This window comes from Chrysemys picta, chromosome 17 (assembly GCF_011386835.1).
Source record: "Chrysemys picta bellii isolate R12L10 chromosome 17, ASM1138683v2, whole genome shotgun sequence".
In the NCBI taxonomy this organism is placed as follows: Eukaryota; Metazoa; Chordata; order Testudines; family Emydidae; genus Chrysemys; species Chrysemys picta.
This window is the reverse complement of record NC_088807.1, coordinates 26,504,430-26,527,848: the sequence shown is the minus strand read 5'-3', so window position 1 is coordinate 26,527,848 and position 23,419 is coordinate 26,504,430. Positions and strand designations below refer to the sequence as shown.

The following is a 23,419-nucleotide window of genomic DNA, read 5'->3' as shown; positions in this document are numbered from 1 at the left end:
GCGGCTCCCGCCCCGCCCCGGCAGGAAGTGAGATCACGGGGGGGCTGGGATTCCCCCAAGGATGCGGGACGATGGGGACCCCCCCACACACTAGTCTGCTCTGGCTGGCCAGTTGTCCATACGATCTCCATCCGGGCCTGGAGTGACTCCGGATTGACCCGGGGGAGCTGAGCTCAGAACCCAGCCCTGCCCCCATTGCAATCTGGGGCGACTCCGGATTGACCCCTGGCAGAGCTGAGTTCAGAACCCAGCCCTGCCCCCATTGCAATCTGGAGTGACTCCGGATTGACCCCTGGCGGAGCTGAGCTCAAAACCCAGCCCTGCCCCCATTGCAATCTGGGGCGACTCCGGATTGACCCCTGCCGGAGCTGAGTTCAGAACCCAGCCCTGCCCCCATTGCAATCTGGGGCGACTCCGGATTGACCCCTGCCGGAGCTGAGTTCAGAACCCAGCCCTGCCCCCATTGCAATCTGGAGTGACTCCGGATTGACCCCTGCGGGAGCTGAGCTCAGAACCCAGATGTGTGCAGACTGTGCACTCCCACGCATGTCTGGGCTTTGCACGCTCCACGAGGCATGGGGGGTGGGCGTGCGGCGCTGGGGGCCTGGCATCATGCCCGAGGATGCGGCTGGCTCCTGCTTGGTCCCTTGGCAGGGGAGACGCGCCTCAGAGCCTCTCCAGTGTTATACAGGGCCCGTGGGGGCTGGTTATCCGGGGACCCCTCCTCCGGGGCCGACATGCAGCCCCTCCGGGCTGGAGCGGGGGCTGGTTATCCGGGGATGCCTTTGGGGGTTCTGCCGGGGGTGCGTTCGCCATGTGCCTGACTGACCCATTCACTTCACCCAGGAACCAGGCCCCCACACTGACCCTTTTACCAATGTGGGAAACTGAGGCACACACAGGCATCATACAGATGTTACACAAAATTCCCCGTGTATACAGCGCCCCACCCCAGAGGGGCTGTGTCCCGGCCCCGGGTGAGGGGTCCCCGTATAACCGGCCCCCCGGAGGGCTGTGTCTCAGCTGAAGGCAGGTTTCCTGTGATGCCAGGCCGTTGTCCTGCCTACCAGTGGCGGTTCCGGTTCTGTTTGGGTCAGGGGCACCGGGAAGGGAAGGACTCCGCCCCTTTGGGCTGCCCCAGCACCCATGCCAGCTAGGGGGGACTCTGCCAAGGCACCTCCACCACCCAGAGGGGTATATGCCCAGGTCCTCATCCCCCATGGGCAGCGGGCAGCGCCCGAAGGTCACACCCTCCACGCCCTCATCTCGCTCACCAGGGAGGAGGGGAGGCCCTCTGGGCGGCAGAGGGCCAGGACCGTGCCCTGGGGTGCATCCGCAAGCACCCCGTGCCCAGGAGAGGGTGAGCCGGGGGCAGGTGCAGGATGGGAAAGAGGAGGGCACTGACTGATCCACCTTGCCCAGCGCCAGGACGTGGCCCCTCTGGGGAGAGGTGCAGGGACGGGTTATATGGGGCCCCTTGCCAGGGGATGGGACTCGGCCCCTCAGGTGGGGCAGGGGCGGGCTATCCCAGGACCCCTTGCCCAGCACTGAGACACGGCCACTCTGGGGAGAGGTGTGGGGGGCAATGGGTGTTAGCCACGCTGGGGGGCGTTGCGGGACGGCGGGGGAGGAAATATGGGGGATTTGCTCACTCCCCCCGCCTGTCCCTCACTATCTCTGTCCCCCCACAGCTGGACCAGAACTGCCCCACACCAGCCGTGGAGTGCCAAGACGTCCCCTCCGGAGCTGGCCCAGGGGTCACACCCAGAGCCAGGCCGGGGGAGGCGGGGAGAGGCTGGGCAGCGCCAGGGGAGGCGGGGGAGAGGCTGGGCAGCGCCAGGGGAGGCGAGGAGAGGCCGGGGCGGCGCCAGGGGAGGCGGGGGAGAGGCCGGGGCGTGGCTAGGGGAGGCGAGGAGAGGCCGGGGCAGCGCCAGGGGAGGCGAGGAGAGGCCGGGGCAGCGCCAGGGGAGGCGGGGGAGAGGCCGGGGCGGCGCCAGGGGAGGCGGGGGAGAGGCCGGGGCGGCGCCAGGGGAGGCGGGGGAGAGGCCGGGGCGGGGCCAGGGGAGGCGGGGGAGAGGCCGGGGCGGCGCCAGGGGAGGCGAGGAGAGGCCGGGGCAGCGCCAGGGGAGGCGGGGGAGAGGCCGGGGCGGGGCCAGGGGAGGCGGGGGAGAGGCCGGGGCGGCGCCAGGGGAGGCGGGGGAGAGGCCGGGGCGGGGCCAGGGGAGGCGGGGGAGAGGCCGGGGCGGCGCCAGAGGAGGCGGGGGAGAGGCCGGGGCGGCGCCAGGGGTGGCGGGGGAGAGGCCGGGGCGGCGCCAGGGGAGGCGGGGGAGAGGCCGGGGCGGTGCCGGGGAGGCGGGGAGAGGCCGGGGCGGTGCCGGGGAGGCGGGGGAGAGGCCGGGGCGGTGCCGGGGAGGCGGGGAGAGGCTGGGGCGGTGCCGGGGAGGCGGGGGAGAGGCCGGGGCGGTGCCGGGGAGGCGGGGAGAGGCTGGGGGTGATGCTGAAGGCCGGTGGCTGGCACTGCAGGTGGGCTGGTGCCAGGGACAGCACCAGCTGCTGGAACAGCTGCGAGAGGGGGAGAGGGAGAGGTGAGGAGGGGAACCGGGGTCTGCCCTGCCCCCCAGTGCCCCAGGCCTGGCACCGCCCTGCCCCCCCAGTGCCCCAGGCCTGGCACCGCCCTGCCCCCCCAGTGCCCCAGGCCTGGCACCGCCCTGCCCCCCAGTGCCCCAGGCCTGGCACCGCCCTGCCCCCCCAGTGCCCCAGGCCTGGCACCGCCCTGCCCCCAGTGCCCCAGGCCTGGCACCGCCCTGCCCCCAGTGCCCCAGGCCTGGCACCGCCCTGCCCCCCCAGTGCCCCAGGCCTGGCACCGCCCTGTGCCCCACCATGTCGCACTCCTGGTATCTGTGCTTCCTGTGCATTTCCTTCCACCCCACCCCAGGGCCGTGTCAGATGAGGGAACGGAGCCAAATCTCCTGCAGTCCAATCAGCAGAGCCCCAGCCGTAATGGGATCAATGGGATGAGCCGGCTGGTGCCCCCGGGGCACAGGAGGGGCACCGGAGGGCAGGCACTGACCCGGGGCGTCCCCCCTGCAGACACCAGAACCTGGAGGAGCAGGTGAATGCCATGATACAGCTCAACGTGGCAGAGGTGGTCACGCTGCCCCACAACATAGCCTGCGTGGAGGAGAGGACGGCCTACAGCACCCACGAGAGAGCCAGGGACATGTGGGTAAGGGCCAGGCACCGGGGGCGGGGACGTGAGAGTCACGGCCAGGTATGGGGGGCAGAGACGTGTGGATCAGGGCTGGGCACCGGGGGGTGGGCACATATGGGTCAGGGCTGGGCACTGGGGGCGGGGACGTGTGGGTAAGGGCCGGGTACGGGGGGCGGGAATGTGTGGGTCAGGGCCGGGCACTGGGGCGGGGACGTATGGGTCAGGGCCAGGTACGGGAGGCAGGGACATGTGGGTAAGGGCTGGGCACCGGGGGGCGAGGACGTGTGGGTCAGGGCCAGATACGGGGGGCAGGGATGTGTGGGTAAGGGCTGGGCACTGGGGGGCAGGGACGTGTGGGTAAGGGCTGGGCACCAGAGGCCGGGGACGTGTGGGTCAGGGCTGGGCACCGGGGGGGTGGGAAGGGTGCATAGTGGGCAGGTTCAGGGAACTGGGCGTTAGCCGTGGCTGTGAGCATTGTGGGGCGGTGCGGGGGCAGGTGGTATTAGCCGTGGCAGGGGGCATCGTGGGACTGCAGGGGAGTGGGCATTAGCCGTGGCAGGGTGCATTGTGGGATGGTGCGGGGTAGTGGGTGTTAGCTGTGGCAGGCTGCATCGTGGGACTGCAGGGGAGTGAGCATTAGCCGTGGCAGGGTGCATCATGGGGCGGTGCGGGGGCAGGTGGCGTTAGCCGTGGCAGGGTGCATCGTGGCGCGGGGCGGGGGCAGGTGGCATTAGCCGTGGCAGGGGGCATCGTGGGGCGGTGCGGGGGCAGGTGGCATTAGCCGTGGCAGGGGGCATCGTGGGGCGGTGCGGGGGCAGGTGGCATTAGCCGTGGCAGGGGGCATCGTGGGGCGGTGCGGGGGCAGGTGGCATTAGCCGTGGCAGGGTGCATCGTGGGGCGTTGGGGGGGCAGGCAGCGTTAGTCGTGGCAGGGGGCATCGTGGCGCGGGGCGGGGGCAGGTGGCATTAGCCGTGGCAGGGTGCATCATGGGGCGGTGCGGGGGCAGGTGGCGTTAGCCGTGGCAGGGTGCATCGTGGCGCGGGGCGGGGGCAGGCGGTATTAGCCGTGGCAGGGTGCATCGTGGGACGGTGCGGGGGCAGGTGGCGTTAGTCGTGGCAGGGGGCATCGTGGTGCGTTGCGGGGGCAGGTGGCGTTAGCCGTGGCAGGGGGCATCGTGGGACGGTGCGGGGGCAGGTGGCGTTAGCCGTGGCAGGGGGCATCGTGGGGCGTTGCGGGGGCAGGTGGCGTTAGCCGTGGCAGGGGGCATCGTGGGGCGGTGCGGGGGCAGGCGGTGTTAGTCGTGGCAGGGTGCATCGTGGGACGGTGCGGGGGCAGGTGGCATTAGCCGTGGCAGGGGGCATCGTGGGGCGGTGCGGGGGCAGGTGGCATTAGCCGTGGCAGGGTGCATCGTGGGGCGTTGCGGGGGCAGGTGGCATTAGCCGTGGCAGGGTGCATCGTGGGGCGGTGCGGGGGCAGGTGGCGTTACCCGTGGCAGGGGGCATCGTGGCGCGGGGCGGGGGCAGGTGGCGTTAGCCGTGGCAGGGGGCATCGTGGCGCGGGGCGGGGGCAGGCAGTGTTAGTCGTGGCAGGGTGCATCGTGGGACGGTGCGGGGGCAGGTGGCATTAGCCGTGGCAGGGGGCATCGTGGGGCGGTGCGGGGGCAGGTGGCATTAGCCGTGGCAGGGGGCATCGTGGGGCGGTGCGGGGGCAGGCGGCATTAGCCGTGGCAGGGGGCATCGTGGGGCGGTGCGGGGGCAGGCGGCATTAGCCGTGGCAGGGGGCATCGTGGGGCGGTGCGGGGGCAGGCGGCGTTAGCCGTGGCAGGGTGCATCGTGGCGCGGGGTGGGGGCAGGTGGCGTTAGCCGTGGCAGGGTGCATCGTGGGACGGTGCGGGGGCAGGTGGCGTTAGCCGTGGCAGGGGGCATCGTGGCGCGGGGCGGGGGCAGGTGGCGTTAGCCGTGGCAGGGTGCATCGTGGGACGGTGCGGGGGCAGGTGGCGTTAGCCGTGGCAGGGGGCATCGTGGCGCGGGGCGGGGGCAGGTGGCGTTAGCCGTGGCAGGGGGCATCGTGGCGCGGGGCGGGGGAGGTGGCGTTAGCCGTGGCAGGGTGCATCGTGGGGCGGTGCGGGGGCAGGTGGCGTTAGCCGTGGCAGGGGGCATCGTGGGGCGTTGCGGGGGCAGGTGGCGTTAGCCGTGGCAGGGGGCATTGTGGGGCGTTGCGGGGGCAGGTGGCGTTAGCCGTGGCAGGGGGCATTGTGGGGCGGTGCAGGGGCAGGTGGCGTTAGCCGTGGCAGGGTGCATCGTGGCGCGGGGCGGGGGCAGGTGGCGTTAGCCGTGGCAGGGTGCATCGTGGGACGGTGCGGGGGCAGGTGGCGTTAGCCGTGGCAGGGGGCATCGTGGCGCGGGGCGGGGGCAGGTGGCGTTAGCCGTGGCAGGGGGCATCGTGGCGCGGGGCGGGGGTAGGTGGCGTTAGCCGTGGCAGGGTGCATCGTGGGGCGGTGCGGGGGCAGGTGGCGTTAGCCGTGGCAGGGGGCATCGTGGGGCGTTGCGGGGGCAGGTGGCGTTAGCCGTGGCAGGGTGCATCGTGGCGCGGGGCGGGGGCAGGTGGCCTTAGCCGTGGCAGGGTGCATCGTGGGGCGTTGCGGGGGCAGGTGGCATTAGCCGTGGCAGGGTGCATCGTGGGGCGGTGCGGGGGCAGGCGGCGTTAGCCGTGGCAGGGGGCATCGTGGCGCAGGGCGGGGGCAGGTGGCGTTAGCCGTGGCAGGGGGCATCGTGGCGCGGGGCGGGGGCAGGTGGCGTTAGCCGTGGCAGGGTGCATCGTGGGACGGTGCGGGGGCAGGTGGCGTTAGCCGTGGCAGGGGGCATCGTGGCGCGGGGCGGGGGCAGGTGGCGTTAGCCGTGGCAGGGTGCATCGTGGGGCGTTGCGGGGGCAGGTGGCATTAGTCGTGGCAGGGTGCATCGTGGGGCGTTGCGGGGGCAGGCAGTGTTAGTCGTGGCAGGGTGCATCGTGGGGCGGGGCGGGGGCAGGTGGCGTTAGCCGTGGCAGGGGGCATCGTGGGACCGTGTGGGGGCAGGCGGCGATAGCCGTGGCAATCTTAGCTCCCCATGTGGTGTGAAAGGGCTCCCCCCCCCACCTCATGGGCGCTCCATCCACCCCCAGAATCCCACTGCTGCCCCTACTGAAGACAGACCCCCCCGATTCCCGGACCCCCGCCGCACCCTTGGGGGCTCGTAGGAGAAAGCTGGAGAGCTGGGTACAGAAGTTACAAACCTTTATTGGCTACGGTACAGGCCGGGCGCGGCGCAGCCCCGGGGCACCGAGGGGGCGGCGCCTGGCTTGGCGTTTGTGCTGGTCTCTGTCCCTGCGTTCCTAGCTAGGCTCCTTATCAAACACTATTTACAGGGGGGCGGCCGGGGCCGGGGCCGGGGCCGGGGCCCGGCCAGCCTGGGGGTGGAACATGAGAGGGGCTGATTCTCCATCGCTCCGCTCAGGTGCAGCCACCTCTGGGGCAGAGCAGCAGCACGCCGCACGCCGGGCCCTGTTGAGATGCAGCCACCTTGGGCGGAGGGGCCTGTCCCCACACACCCAACCCCACTGGGATGCAGCCACCTCCGGGGCAAAGCGTCCTCTCCCCACACAGCCAGCCCCACTGGGATGCAGCCACCTCTGGGGCAAAGCGTCCTCTCCCCACACAGCCAGCCCCACTGGGATGCAGCCACCTGTGGGATGGACCCAAACACTCCCAGGGCAGCTCACATTCCCTTTCCAGTAGAGCAGGCCCCGGGCTCGAGGGGCGGAGCGACAGAGAATCGGGCTGGGGGCGGAGCCCATGCGGCTCTTGTGGGGAGATGGGGCTCTTGCTTTACAAAAGCTAAACTCTCCTGGCCCCTGCTGGACGGAAAGGGGCCTCGTTCCCTGGGGGGGCGGAGCCAACCACTGGTGGGGTGGAGTCTCCAGAGGAGGCGTGGCCAAGTGGGGGAGAAAAGACAGTACTTCATATGCTCAGGAGGGATCCATACTGCGTGGGGGGCAGGCAGGGAGTGGGGAAGAGTCCCGTCCGTCCGTCCGTCCGTCGGGGTCCCTCCTATGCCGGCGACACAGAGGAGTTGGAGACGGAGGAGACCTCAGTGCGGGAGGTGGAGGAGAGCTCCGAGCCGTCGTCCACCTTCTTCCCAAACAGCTGCATTATGCAGTTACGGAACTGGGGGGAGAGAGGCGGGGTTAGAGGGGGTGGGGCACGGCGCTCGGGGGTCCCCCAGAGGATTCCGGGGGCCTGGGGCAAAGCGGGGGAGCTGCGGCCAGGGCCGGCTTTAGGCACCGCGGGGCCCGATTCGAAGGAGCTGCTGCCGAAGTCAATCGCTGCCGTGGAAGAAGGACTGTGACGTTGTGCTGTCTATATGGTCTTATAAAAATACAAGTGACTGTAATGTAACTGGGATGTGCTTCATGCCAAAGGTCTCTTGTAAGGTATCGTTACAAAGCTCATAATCTACGGAGTGTGATCATCCCATTTGTAGAAATGTACCACTCTTGTATCTGAACCTACAAATATGAAACATAACTCTGAGGGCCTATTGTCATTATGTAAAGTTTCAGAGTAACAGCCGTGTTAGTCTGTATCCGCAAAAAGAAGAACAGGAGTACTTGTGGCACCTTAGAGACTAACAAATTTATTAGAGCATAAGCTTTCGTGGACTACAGCCCACTTCTTCGGATGCATATACAGAAGTGGGCTGTAGTCCACGAAAGCTTATGCTCTAATAAATTCATTATGTAAAGTGTGGGCCATTAAGGATGGTTTGGAATCTCGATGACTCCCATTGTCTGCAGATGGCTGTATTTACCTGTGAGTCTTCCTGTATGTGTGTGCTGGCAAGTGAGTAATGAAGTCTTGCAGTGACATGTGATCATGTCACCTGAACTGGAATCCATCTTTAACCTGGTGCTTTTCCAGTGAGAGGGGGGGTGGAAACCCAGAGGGACAAAGGGTTCCCGCCTTATGCAAAAGATATATAAAGGGGGGAAGAGAACAAGGGGGGGGGAGGAGCCATCATGAAGAATCCCCTACTACCACCTGAGCTGCAACAAGAGCTGTACCAGGGGAAAGAATTGTGCCCAGGCCTGGAAGGTGTCCAGTCGGAGAAAAACTTACTGAAGCATCTCTGAGGGTGAGATTATCTGTATTCAGTTTGATTAGACATAGATTTGCGCATTTTATTTTATTTTGCTTGGTGACTTACTTTGTTCTGTCTGTTACTACTTGGAACCACTTAAATCCTACTGTCTGTATTTAATAAAATCACTTTGTATTTAGTAATTTACTCAGAGTATGTATTAATACCTGGGGGAGCAAACAGCTGTGCATCTCTCTCTATCAGTGTTACAGAGGGCGAACAATTTCTGAGTTTGCCCTGCATAAGCTTTATTCAGGGTAAAACGGATTTATCTGGGTTTAGACCCCATTGGGAGTTGGGCATCTGAGTGCTAAAGACAAGCACACTTCTGGGAGCTGTTTTCAGGTAAACCTGCAGCTTTGGGACGAGTGATTCAGACCCTAGGTCTGTGTTGGAGCAGACGGGCGTGTGTGGCTCAGCAGGACAGGGGGCTGGAGTCCTGAGCTGGCAGGGAAAACCGGAGCAGGGGTAGTCTTTGCACATCGGGTAGCAGCTCCCAAGGGGGTTTCTGTGATCCAACCCGTCACAGGACCCTCCCCCGAAATGCCGCCGCAGACAGTGCCGGGACTTTGGCGGCAGTTCCTTTGGGACGTTGCGGGGCTCTCTTAGGAGCGTGGGGCCCGATTCCGGCCCTGGCTGCGGAACTTGTACTCACCTGGCGGTGGTCCGGGTCTTCGGCGGCATTTCAGTGGTGGGGGGGCCCTTCAGTTGCTCTCTGTCTTCGGCAGCACTGAAGGGCCAGCCGCCCAGGACCCGGAGCGACTGAAGGGCCCCCCGCCGTCAAAATGCCGCCGAAGACCCGGACCGCCGCTGGGCCAGAGCTCGCAGGGCCCCTGCACGGCCCGGGGCAAATTGCCCCACTTGCCCCCCCCCCGGGCGGCCTTTTCCCAGAGGGCCAGGCAGGCAGCTGCTCCCGTCGTAAACCAGGCTCCCCATCTACTTCCCCCTCCATCCCTTCACCCACCCACCTGCACCTTCACCCGTCTGTCCGTCCACCCATAGATCTTCTACTCCTTCATCCATCTACCAACCCTTCATCCATCTTCTATCCCTTCATCCATCCATCTATCTACCCACTATCCCTCCATCCCTTCACCCACCCACCGGCACCTTCACCCGTCTGTCCGTCCACCCATACATCTACTACTCCTTCATCCATCTACCAACCCTTCATCCATCTTCTATCCCTTCATCCACCCATCTATCTACCCACTATCCCTCCATCGATTCATCCATCCATCTACCCACTATCCCTCCATCCCTTCACCCACCCACCTGCACCTTCACCCGTCTGTCCGTCCACCCATACATCTTCTACTCCTTCATCCATCTACCAACCCTTCATCCATCTTCTATCCCTTCATCCATCCATCTACCCACTATCCCTCCATCCCTTCACCCACCCACCGGCACCTTCACCCGTCTGTCCGTCCACCCATACATCTTCTACTCCTTCATCCATCTACCAACCCTTCATTCATCTTCTATCCCTTCATCCACCCATCTATCTACCCACTATCCCTCCATCGATTCATCCATCCATCTACCCACTATTCCTTCATCCATCCCTTCACCCACCCACCTGCACCTTCACCCGTCTGTCCGTCCACCCATACATCTACTACTCCTTCATCCATCTACCAACCCTTCATTCATCTTCTATCCCTTCATCCCTCCATCCCTTCACCCACCCACCTGCACCTTCACCCGTCTGTCCGTCCACCCATACATCTACTACTCCTTCATCCATCTACCAACCCTTCATCCATCTTCTATCCCTTCATCCACCCATCCATCTACCCACTATCCCTCCATCCCTTCACCCACCCACCTGCACCTTCACCCGTCTGTCCGTCCACCCATACATCTACCAACCCTTCATTCATCTTCTATCCCTTCATGCATCCATCCATCTACCCACTATCCCTCCATCGATTCATCCACCCACCTGTCTACTATCTCTTCATCCATCCATCCATCTACCCACTATCCCTCCATCCATTCATCCACCCACCTGTCTACTATCCCTTCATCCATCCATCCAGCTACCCACTATCCCTCCATCCCTTCACCCACCCACCTGCACCTTCACCCGTCTGTCCGTCCACCCATACATCTACTACTCCTTCATCTATCTACCAACCCTTCATTCATCTTCTATCCCTTCATTCATCCATCTATCTAACAACTATCCCTCCATCGATTCATCCACCCACCTGCACCTTCACCCGTCTGTCCGTCCACCCATACATCTTCTACTCCTTCATCCATCTACCAACCCTTCATCCATCTTCTATCCCTTCATCCACCCATCCATCTACCCACTATCCCTCCATCCCTTCACCCACCCACCTGCACCTTCACCCGTCTGTCCGTCCACCCATACATCTACCAACCCTTCATTCATCTTCTATCCCTTCATGCATCCATCCATCTACCCACTATCCCTCCATCGATTCATCCACCCACCTGTCTACTATCTCTTCATCCATCCATCCATCTACCCACTATCCCTCCATCCATTCATCCACCCACCTGTCTACTATCCCTTCATCCATCCATCCAGCTACCCACTATCCCTCCATCCCTTCACCCACCCACCTGCACCTTCACCCGTCTGTCCGTCCACCCATACATCTACTACTCCTTCATCTATCTACCAACCCTTCATTCATCTTCTATCCCTTCATTCATCCATCTATCTAACAACTATCCCTCCATCGATTCATCCACCCACCTGCACCTTCACCCGTCTGTCCGTCCACCCATACATCTTCTACTCCTTCATCCATCTACCAACCCTTCATCCATCTTCTATCCCTTCATCCATCCATCTACCCACTATCCCTCCATCCCTTCATCCACCCACCTGCACCTTCACCCGTCTGTCCGTCCACCCATACATCTTCTACTCCTTCATCCATCTACCAACCCTTTATCCATCTTATATCCCTTCATCCATCCATCTATCTACCCACTATCCCTTCATCCATCCATCCAGCTACCCACTATCCCTCCATCGATTCATCCACCCACCTGTCTACTATCCCTTCATCCATCCATCCATCTAACCACTATCCCTCCATCCATCCATCCACCCACCTGTCTACTATCCCTTCATCCACCCAGCCATCTACCCACTATCCCTCCATCCATTCATCCACCCACCTGTCTACTATCCCTCCCTCCATCCATCCATCCACCCACCTGTCTATTATCTCTTCATTCATCCATCCATCTACCCACTATCCCTCCATCCATCCATCCACCCACCTGTCTACTATCCCTTCATCCACCCAGCCATCTACCCACTATCCCTCCATCCATCCATCCACCCACCTGTCTACTATCCCTTCATCCATCCATCCATCTACCCACTATCCCTCCATCCATTCATCCACCCACCTGTCTACTATCCCTCCCTCCATCCATCCATCCACCCACCTGTCTATTATCTCTTCATTCATCCATCCATCTACCCACTATCCCTCCATCCATCCATCCACCCACCTGTCTACTATCCCTTCATCCACCCAGCCATCTACCCACTATCCCTCCATCCATCCATCCACCCACCTGTCTACTATCCCTTCATCCATCCATCCATCTACCCACTATCCCTCCATCCATCCATCCACCCACCTGTCTACTATCCCTTCATCCATCCATCCATCTACCCACTATCCCTCCATCCATTCATCCACCCACCTGTCTACTATCCCTTCATCCACCCAGCCATCTAACCACTATCCCTCCATCCATCCATCCACCCACCTGTCTACTATCCCTTCATCCATCCATCCATCTAACCACTATCCCTCCATCCCTCCATCCATCCACCCACCTGTCTACTATCCCTTCATCCATCCATCCATCTACCCACTATCCCGCATCCATTCATCCACCCACTTGTCTACTATCCCTCCATCCATTCATCCACCCACCCATCAATCCACCTACCTACCTGTCTACTATCTCTTCATGCATCCATCTACCCACCATCACTTCATCCACCCATCCACCTACCTGTCTACTATCATAGAATCATAGAATATCAGGGTTGGAAGGGACCTCAGGAGGTATCTAGTCCAACCCCCTGCTGAAAGCAGGACCAATTCCCAGCTAAATCATCCCAGCCAGGGCTTTGTCAAGCCGGGCCTTAAAAACCTCCAAGGAAGGAGACTCCACCACCTCCCTAGGTACTATCCCTTCATCCATCCAGCCATCTACTCACTATCCCTCCATCCATTCATCCACCCACCTGTCTACTATCCCTTCATCCATCCATCTACTCACTATCCCTCCATCCATTCATCCACCCACCTGTCTACTATCCCTTCATCCATCCATCCATCTAACCACTATCCCTCCATCCATTCATCCACCCACCTGTCTACTATCCCTTCATCCATCCATCCATCTAACCACTATCCCTCCATCCATTCATCCACCCACCTGTCTACTATCCCTTCATCCATCCATCCATCTACCCACTATCCCTCCATCCATTCATCCAGCCACCTGTCTACTATCCCTTCATCCATCCATCTACTCACTATCCCTCCATCCATTCATCCACCCACCTGTCTACTATCCCTTCATCCATCCATCCATCTAACCACTATCCCTCCATCCATTCATCCACCCACCTGTCTACTATCTCTTCATCCATCTAACCACTATCCCTCCATCCATTCATCCACCCACCTGTCTACTATCCCTTCATCCATCCATCCATCTAACCACTATCCCTCCATCCATCCATCCACCCACCTGTCTACTATCCCTTCATCCATCCATCCCTCCATCTACCCACTATCCCGCATCCATTCATCCAGCCACCTGTCTACTATCCCTTCATCCATCCATCCCTCCATCTACCCACTATCCCTCCATCCATTCATCCACCCACCTGTCTACTATCCCTTCATCCATCCATCCATCTACCCACTATCCCTCCATCCATTCATCCACCCACCTGTCTACTATCCCTTCATCCATCCATCCCTCCATCTACCCACTATCCCACATCCATTCATCCACCCACCTGTCTACTATCCCTTCATCCATCCAGCCATCTACTCACTATCCCTCCATCCATCCATCCACCCACCTGTCTACTATCTCTTCATCCATCCATCCATCTACCCACTATCCTGCATCCATTCATCCACCCACCTGTCTACTATCTCTTCATTCATCCATCCATCTACCCACTATCCCTCCATCCATTCATCCACCCACCTGTCTACTATCCCTTCATCCATCCATCCATCTACCCACTATCCCTCCATCCATCCATCCACCCACCTGTCTACTATCTCTTCATCCATCCATCCACCCACTATCCCTCCATCCATCCATCCATCCACCCACCTGTCTACTATCTCTTCATTCATCCATCCATCTACCCACTATCCCTCCATCCATTCATCCACCCACCTGTCTACTATCCCTTCATCCATCCATCCATCTACCCACTATCCCTCCATCCATCCATCCACCCACCTGTCTACTATCTCTTCATCCATCCATCCATCTACCCACTATCCCTCCATCCATCCATCCACCCACCTGTCTACTATCTCTTCATCCATCCATCCACCCACTATCCCTCCATCCATCCATCCATCCACCCACCTGTCTACTATCTCTTCATTCATCCATCCATCTACCCACTATCCCTCCATCCATTCATCCACCCACCTGTCTACTATCCCTTCATCCATCCATCCATCTACCCACTATCCCTCCATCCATCCATCCACCCACCTGTCTACTATCTCTTCATCCATCCATCCATCTACCCACTATCCCTCCATCCATCCATCCACCCACCTGTCTACTATCTCTTCATCCATCCATCCATCTACCCACTATCCCTCCATCCATCCATCCCTCCACGCACCTGCACCTTCACCCGTCTGTCCATCCACCCATACATCTACTACTCCTTCATCCATCTACCAACCCTTCATCCATCTTCTATCCCTTCATCCACCCATCCATCTACCCACTATCCCTCCATCCCTTCACCCACCCACCTGCACCTTCACCCGTCTGTCCGTCCACCCATACATCTTCTACTCCTTCATCCATCTACCAACCCTTCATCCATCTTCTATCCCTTCATCCATCCATCTACCCACTATCCCTCCATCCATTCATCCACCCACCCATCCATCCACCTACCTACCTGTCTACTATCTCTTCATCCATCCATCCATCTACCCACTATCCCTCCATCCATTCATCCACCTACCTGTCTACTATCTCTTCATCCATCCATCCATCTACCCACTATCCCTCCATCCATTCATCCACCTACCTGTCTACTATCTCTTCATTCATCCATCCATCTACCCACTATCCTGCATCCATTCATCCACCCACCTGTCTACTATCTCTTCATCCATCCATCCATCTACCCACTATCCCTCCATCCATCCATCCACCCACCTGTCTACTATCTCTTCATTCATCCATCTACCCACTATCCCTCCATCCATTCATCCACCCACCTGTCTACCATCCCTTCATCCATCTATCCATCTACCCACTATCCCTCCATCCATTCATCCACCCACCTGTCTACTATCTCTTCATTCATCCATCCATCTACCCACTATCCCTCCATCCATTCATCCACCCACCTGTCTACTATCTCTTCATCCATCCATCCATCTACCCACTATCCCTCCATCCATCCATCCACCCACCTGTCTACTATCTCTTCATTCATCCATCCATCTACCCACTATCCCTCCATCCATTCATCCACCCACCTGTCTACTATCCCTTCATCCATCCATCCATCTACCCACTATCCCTCCATCCATCCATCCACCCACCTGTCTACCATCCCTTCATCCATCCATCCATCTACCCACTATCCCTCCATCCATTCATCCACCCACCTGTCTACTATCTCTTCATTCATCCATCCATCTACCCACTATCCCTCCATCCACCCACCTGTCTACTATCTCTTCATCCATCCATCCATCTACCCACTATCCCTCCATCCATCCATCCCTCCACGCACCTGCACCTTCACCCGTCTGTCCATCCACCCATACATCTACTACTCCTTCATCCATCTACCAACCCTTTATCCATCTTATATCCCTTCATCCATCCATCTATCTACCCACTATCCCTCCATCCATTCATCCACCCACCCATCCATCCACCTACCTACCTGTCTACTATCTCTTCATCCACCCATCTACCCACTATCTCTCCATCCATCCACCTGTCTATTATCCCTTCATTCATCCATCCATCCATCTACCCACTATCCCGCATCCATTCATCCACCCATCCATCCATCTATCTACCTGTCTATCTCTTCATCCATCCATCTATCTACCCACTATCCCTCCATCCACCCACCTGCACTTTCATCCGTCTGACTGTCCACCCATCCAACTACCACCCCTTCATCCATCTACCAACCCTTCATCCATCCATCCATCTGTCTTCTACCCTTTCATGCACTCACTGACTCTCTACTATCCCTCCCTTCATCCATCCATCCACTCACCTACCAATCCGTCCATCCCTCCATCTATCCACCCCATCCATCCATCCCTCCTGCATCCACCTATCCCTCCACCCCTACACACTGCTCCCCATATACACCCATCCCTGCATCCATCCATCCCCTCCATACCTCCCCATACACCCCCTCTGTCTATGGACCTGAGAGCCCAGGTGGCGGGACTGGACCCCTGGCCATTTCCCAGAATGCCATGAGCCGTGAGCAACTCACCTGCCTGTTCATGAAGACGTAGATGATGGGGTTGTAGATGGTGGCGCTCTTGGCGAAGTAGGCAGGCAGAGCAGCTGCCAGTGGGTGGAAGGCGTAGCCGGGGTTGGCAGCAGCGAAGCAGGCGAAGAAGGTGTAGGGGCCCCAGCAGAAGATGTAGGCAATGATCATGACCACTACCATGCGTGACACTTCCTTCTCCGCCTTTTGGGTGGACTCTGATTCCTTCTGCTGGGCTGCCACCTGCGGGGGAGAGGAAGCCAGGCTTAGAGCACGGCCTAGGGGTTGCCAGCTGCCAACCAAGCTGTTAACCAGCCAACCAACCATGGCAAGCTGGGCCTGTCGTTGGGCCTCATGGGCTGAGGCACGTTGGCTAGGCCAGTGGAATGCTCTAAACTGACACTTAGCTGGGAGGAGTGGTAGATACACTAGAGAGTAGGGATCGGATACAGAAGGACCTAGACAAATTAGAGGATTGGGCCAAAAGAAATCGGATGAGGTTCAACAAGGACAAGAGCAGAGTCCTGCACTTAGGACGGAAGAATCCTATACACTGCTACAGACTAGGGACCGAATGACTAGGTAGCAGTTCTGCAGAAAAGGACCTAGGGGTCACAGTGGACGAGAAGCTGGATATGAGGCGACAGTGTGCTCTTGTTGCCAAGAAGGCTAATGGCATTTTGGGCTGTATAAGTAGGGGCATTGCCAGCAGATCAAGGGACGTGATCGTTCCCCTTTATTCGACATTGGTGAGGCCTCATCTGGAGTAGTGTGTCCCATTTTGGGCCCCACACTATAGAAGGATGTGGACAAATTGGAGAGAGTCCAGCGGAGGGCAACGAAAATGTTTAGGGGGCTGGAGCACATGATTTATGAGGAGAGGCTGAGGGAACTGGGGTTATTCAGTCTGCAGAAGAGAAGAATGAGGGGGGATTTGATAGCTGCTTTCAACTACCTGAGGGGGGTTCCAAAGAGGATGGAGCTCGGCTGTTCTCAGTGGTGGCAGATGACAGATCAAGGAGCGATGGTCTCACGTTGCAGTGGGGGAGGTCTAGGTTGGTTCACTAGGAGGGTGGTGAAGCACTGGAATGGGTTCCCTAGGGAGGCGGTGGAGTCTTCTTTCTTGGAGGTGTTTAAGGCCCGGCTTGATGCAGCCCTGGCTGGGATGATTTAGTTGGGGATTGGTCCTGCTTTGAGCAGGAGGTGGGACTAGAACCTCCTGAGGTCCCTTCCCACCCTGAGTTCTGTGAACTATTGACAAGCCGCGCACTGCACTGGGTTGTCTGGGGCATGTCAACCTGGTCCATGGAAGGCTCTTGGCCAAGCAGAGGCACGCTGGGCCCCTTGCTGGGCCCCAGGAGTCGGCACAGGGTTACTAGGCCGGTGGGAAGGCCCTTGGCCAATGTTGGGGTCCCCTGTGGAGGGTCTGGGGGAGCTCACCGTGCGGATGGCCATCCACACTTGCAGGTAGCAGAGGAGGATGACGGCGAGTGGGATGAAGCAGCAGGTGATCATCAGCACAATCATGTAGGACTGGACCCCGGGGTCTGAGCTGCCACTGAACACATCTGGGCCACAGGAGGTCTTCAAGCCATGGGGCCAGTACCTGGGGGGGGGGGCAGTCAGGGGAGGGGGCACAGGTTCCCTCACCCCAACACAACTTACAGTCACTCTTCCCCCTACCTATACTTCTCCTCCCACAATGCACTTCTCTTGCTCCACACATCTGCCCCCGACTCCTTCCCAAAGATACACCCAGACCCCTCCCTCCACAGCCCCCCCCAATTCCCCAACCCCAATTTGGAGAGACCTCCCCCCTACAACTCCACCCCATAGACCCTACCTGCACACTCCTTCCCTCCACTCAGACTCCTTCCCCCTCACACCCGTCCCCCTCCATTCGCCCCCTCCCTCCTCCTATCTATCTATCTATCTATCTATCTATCTATCTATCTATCTATCTATCTATCTATCTATCCCCATACACACACACCCTCTATCTACCCCAGACACCCCATCTATCTACCTATCTATCCCCATACACCCCATCTATCTATCCCCATACACCCCCCTCTCTCTATCTACCCCCATACACCTCCTCCCTCTGTCTCTCTCTCTCTCCCCATCCGTCCCTTCTATCTAATCTATCTATTTATCCCCATACACCCCCCCATCTACCACCAGACACCCCATCTATCTAGCTATCTATCCCCATACACCCCATCTATCTATCTACCTCCAGACACCTCCTCTCTCTCTCTCTATCCCCATACACCCCATCTATCGATCTATCTATCCCCATACACCCATCTATCTATCTACCTCCAGACACCTCCTCTCTCTCTCTCTATCCCCATACACCCCATCTATCGATCTATCTATTTATCCCCATACACCTCCTCTCTCTATCTCTCTCTCTCTATTCCCATCCTCCCCTTCTATCTATCTACCCCCATACACCCCATCTATCTATCCCCATACACCCCTCTATCTACCCACCCCCATACACTCCCCCTCTCCCTATCTACCCCCATACACCCCATCTATCTATCCCCATCTGACCCTTCAATCTATCTATCTATTCCCATCCACCCTTCTATCTATCTATCTGCCCCCATACACCCTCTCTCTCTCTATCCCCATCCACCCTGTCTATCAATCTATCTATCTCCATCCACCCCCTCTATCTCTCTATCCCCATCCACCCCCTCTATCTACCCCCATCCACCCCTTCTATCTATCTATCTATCTATCCCCATCCACCCCCTCTATCTCTCTCTCTCTCTTTCCCCCTCACCCCCCCAGCTGCGATTCTGCCTGCGCCCACCTGCTCCAGCCGAAGATGGGGGGCGCAGTCCAGACGGCGGACCAGACCCAGGAGAAGATGATGCCGCCTATGGCCAGCTTCCCGTCAAACTTGATGTTGCCAAAGGGTTTGCACACCACGAACCAGCGCTCCCAGGAGATGATCGCCAGCGACCACAGTGCCGTGATACCTGCAGGGGTCACTGGGGTTACTGGGGGGCCCAGGCCCTGTCCCTCCGCTGGGGCCCAGGGGCCAAAGGGGGGGAGTTGTGTCTCTGGAGCCATAGATTTTTATTTTTTAGATCATGCGAGATCTCGTGGTTAAGCCAAGCTGGTCTTTTGTCACATTTTCTATCTTTCCTACCCAGCGGAATAGCTTGCTTTTGGGCCCTTAATAGTGTCCCCTTTGAAAAACTGCCAACTCTCCTCCGCTGTTTTTTCCCCTCAGTCTTGATCCCCATGGCCGGCGAGGGCGCCTGCGGCTGGAGGACAAGGGCAGTGGGGTCTGGTTGGAGTCAGGGCTTAAGTTGATCCGGACGTGGAAATATTTCCCCTTGCCTCCAGCCTCCACGGGTGGGGCTGGGGGCGGGTGGGGCCGTGGCTCCCTGCGGCAGGGTGGGGCCGTGGCTCCCTGCGGTGGGGCGGAGCTGTGGCTCTCTGTGGGCGGCTCCCTGTGGGGGGCGGAGCCGAGGCTCTCTGTGGGCGGGGCCGTGGCTCCCTGTGGGCGGGGCCGTGGCTCCCTGTGGGCGGGGCGGGGCCGTGGCTCCCTGTGGGCGGCTCCCGTGGGCGGGGCAGAGCCGAGGCTCCCTGTGGGGGGCGGGGCTGTGGCTCTCTGTGGGCGGGGCCGTGGCTCCCTGTGGGCGGCTCCCTGTAGGCGGGGCAGAGCCGAGGCTCCCTGTGGGGGGCGGAGCCGAGGCTCCCTGTGGGGGGCGGGGCCGTGGCTCCCTGTGGGCGGCTCCCTGTGGGCGGGGCAGAGCCGAGGCTCCCTGTGGGGGGGCGGGGCCGTGGCTCTCTGTGGGCGGGGCCGTGGCTCCCTGTGGGCGGCTCCCTGTGGGTGGGGCAGAGCCGTGGCTCCCTGCGGCGGGCCAGGCCGTGGTCTCCTGAGCAGTCCCCGTGGGCGGGCGCACTCACCGCAGGTGGACACGGTGTACCCCTCGAGGACGCAGAGTGGGTGGCCCAGGATGAAGTAGCCGAAGATCTGGTTGACGACGCTGATGGTGCTGGCGATGACGGTCTCGCCCAGGTCGGCAATCGCCAGGTTCACCAGGATCCAGTTCAGCGGGTGCCGCAGCTTCTTGAACTTCCAGGTGGCCACGAGCACCAGCCCGTTGGTGAAGATGGAGGCGATGACCACGAAGACCATCCAGAGCGACACCACGTTGTAGACCCAGCGCGGCGCAATGTGGTAATTGGGGCCTTCGAAGGGGCCTGGCGCGGAGGGCAGGAGTGAGGGGGGCCTCGCTCGCCCCACAGCCCGGCACCTCTGCACCCCAGAACCCAACTCATCCCCCTGCGGTGCCCGGTGCCCAGCCCCCCGCACCCCAACTCTGCTCCCCAATCCCCCAGCCCCCTGCACCCCAACTCTTCTCCTCTGCGGTGCCCAGCCCCCCGCACCCCAACTCTGCTCCCCCAGCCTCCCGCACCCCAACTCTGCTCCCCCAGCCCCCAGCCCCCTGCACCCCAACTCTTCTCCTCTGCGGTGCCCAGCCCCCCGCACCCCAACTCTGCTCCCCCAGCCCCCTGCACCCCAACTCTGCTCCCCAATCCCCCAGCCCCCTGCACCCCAACTCTTCTCCTCTGCGGTGCCCAGCCCCCCGCACCCCAACTCTGCTCCCCCAGCCCCCTGCACCCCAACTCTGCTCCCCAATCCCCCAGCCCCCCGCACCCCAAGTCTTCTCCTCTGCGGTACCCAGCCCCCCGCACCCCAACTCCGCTCCCCCGCAGTACCCCAGACCCCAACTCTGCTCCCCCAACCCCCGCACCCCAACTTTGCTCCCCACGGTAGCCACCCCCTGCACCCCAACTCCTCTCCTCGTGGTACCCAGCCCCCCGCATCCCAACTCTTCTCCCCCAGCCCCCCGCACCCCAACTCCGCTCCCCCGCAGTACCCCACACCCCAACTCTGCTCCCCCAGCCCCCCGCACCCCAACTTTGCTCCCCACGGTACCCAGCCCCCCGCACCCCAACTCCTCCCCCAATCCCCCAGCCCCCCACACCCCAACTCTTCTCCCCCGTGGTACCCAGCCCCCCGCACCCCAACTCTTCTCCCCCAGCCCCCCACACCCCAACTCTGCTCCCCCAGCCCCCTGCACCTCAACTCCTCTCCTCGTGGTACCCAGCCCCCCGCACCCCAACTCTTGTCCCCCAGTCCCCTGCACCCCAACTCCGCTCCCCCGCAGTACCCCACACCCCAACTCTGCTCCCCCGTGGTACCCAGTCCCCCGACCACAACTCCTCTTCCCCATGGTACCCCAGCCCCCTGCACCCCAACTCCTCTCCCCGCGGTACCCAGCCCCCCTGCGCTCACCTCGCGTGTTGTTGCTGTTGGTGTAGACGAACATGCTGTCCCGGGTTGTATCATCGTCATCGTTGCGCCGCCGGGCGGCAAAAACTGCCCCGTCCCAGGCCTGCGTCATGGTGCCCCCGTCCCACTGCAGCCCCCCGCCGAGCCCCGCTGCGCTCCCCCTTCCCCGCCCTGCCCACGTCGGTCTCGCCCTCGTCACCGCCTGCCGCCGCCTGTCGCTCTAGCGTCCCCCTCTCCCAGGCGCCCGCTCTGCGCCCGCTTCCCGGGCAGTGCCCGCTTTATAGCCACCCCCCCGGGGCGGATTACACCCCATCCCCGCAGCCAGATCCCCCGAAAGCTCTTGATCCGTTAATTGGGCTCCAGGTTTAGCACCCCCCCCACCCCTATCTCCCAGGCAGCCCCTCGCGCGGCGGCTCCCGGGCGCCATGCGTCACGCGCGGTGACTTTGCCGGACACTTCAGGTGAGAGCTCAGGGGGGCTGATTAGAGGGAGCCCAGAGCTAATCCCCTCTCAGCACAGCCCAGCCCTGCAATTTCCTAATGGCCCATTTTCCTAACTAGGCCAGAGACACCTGCCAGCCCATTTCCTGCACAGCCGGAGCGACTGTTTGTCAACAGGCGAGGGAGGTGGGGAAAGCAGCTTCTCGACGCACCCCGTCACCCGCACCCCATCACATCCCGTCACCCTCACACACCCCGTCACCTGCACCTCATCACACCCCATCATCCTCACACACCCTGTCACCCCATCCCTTCCTGTCACCCTCACACACCCTGTCACCTGCACCTCATCATCCTCACACACCCTGTCACCCCATCCCATCACCTCACACACCCCATCACCCGCACCTCATCACACCCCATCACCCTCACACACCCTGTCACCCCATCACATCCCATCACCCTCACACACCCTGTCACCTGCACCTCATCATCCTCACACACCCTGTCACCCCATCCCATCACCTCACACACCCTGTCACCTGCACCTCATCACACCCCATCACCCTCACACACCCTGTCACCCCATCACATCCCATCACCCTCACACACCCTGTCACCTGCACCTCATCACACCCCATCATCCTCACACACCCTGTCACCCCATCACATCCCATCACCCTCACACACCCTGTCACCTGCACCTCATCACACCCCATCATCCTCACACACCCTGTCACCCCATCACATCCCATCACCCTCACACACCCTGTCACCTGCACCTCATCACACCCCATCATCCTCACACACCCTGTCACCCCATCCCATCCTGTCACCCTCACACACCCTGTCACCTGCACCTCATTACACCCCATCATCCTCACACACCCTGTCACCCCATCCCTTCCTGTCACCCTCATACACCCTATCACATCCCATCATCCTCATCACACCCCATCACCCTCACATACCCCGTCACCCGCACCTCATCATCCTCACACACCCTGTCACCCCATCCCATCACCTCACACACCCCATCACCCGCACCTCATCACATCCCATCACCCTCACACACCTTGTCACCCCATCCCATCCCGTCACCTTCACACACCCCATCAGCCGCACCTCATCACACCCCATCACCCTTACACACCCTTACACACCCTGTCACCCCATCCCATCCCATCCCCCTCACATACCCCGTCACCCGCACCTCATCACACCCCATCATCCTCACACACTCTGTCATCCCATCACATCCCGTCACCCTCACACACCCCATCACCCGCACCTCATCACACCCCATCATTCTCACGCACCGTCACCCCATCCCATCCCCCTCACACACACCGTCATCTGCACACACATCCCATCACCTTCACACACATCCCATCACCCCATCCCATCCCGTCACCCTCACACACCCTGTCACCTGCACCTCATCACACCTCATCATCCTCACACATCCCGTCACCCCATCCCATCACCTCACAC

The 23,419-nt window shown here is 60.5% G+C and overlaps 1 protein-coding gene across 1 annotated transcript; it reads right to left on the bottom strand.

Moving 5' to 3' along the window:
- Positions 1-6,471: 6,471 nt before the first annotated feature.
- LOC101936757 (red-sensitive opsin) lies at positions 6,472-21,638 on the bottom strand. The gene is made up of 6 exons (XM_005281282.4): positions 21,489-21,638; positions 20,093-20,389; positions 18,984-19,152; positions 17,597-17,762; positions 16,160-16,399; positions 6,472-7,412 (listed from the first exon to the last, which is right to left on the bottom strand). Exons 1-6 carry the CDS (start codon positions 21,595-21,597, stop codon positions 7,296-7,298), a joined length of 1,098 nt encoding a protein of 365 aa, XP_005281339.1. The 5' UTR covers positions 21,598-21,638; the 3' UTR covers positions 6,472-7,295.
- Between the last annotated feature and the right edge of the window lie 1,781 nt (positions 21,639-23,419).

Excerpts from the sequence above, each read along its gene's own strand:
- LOC101936757 (XM_005281282.4), bottom strand. The coding sequence starts at position 21,597 with ATGACGCAGGCCTGGGACGGGGCAGTTTTTGCCGCCCGGCGGCGCAAC. Across the intron at positions 16,400-17,596 it reads TGTGGATGGCCATCCGCACG|GTGGCAGCCCAGCAGAAGGA; the intron begins GTGAGCTCCCCC and ends TCTCCCCCGCAG. Across the intron at positions 7,413-16,159 it reads ACGTCTTCATGAACAGGCAG|TTCCGTAACTGCATAATGCA; the intron begins GTGAGTTGCTCA and ends CTCTCCCCCCAG.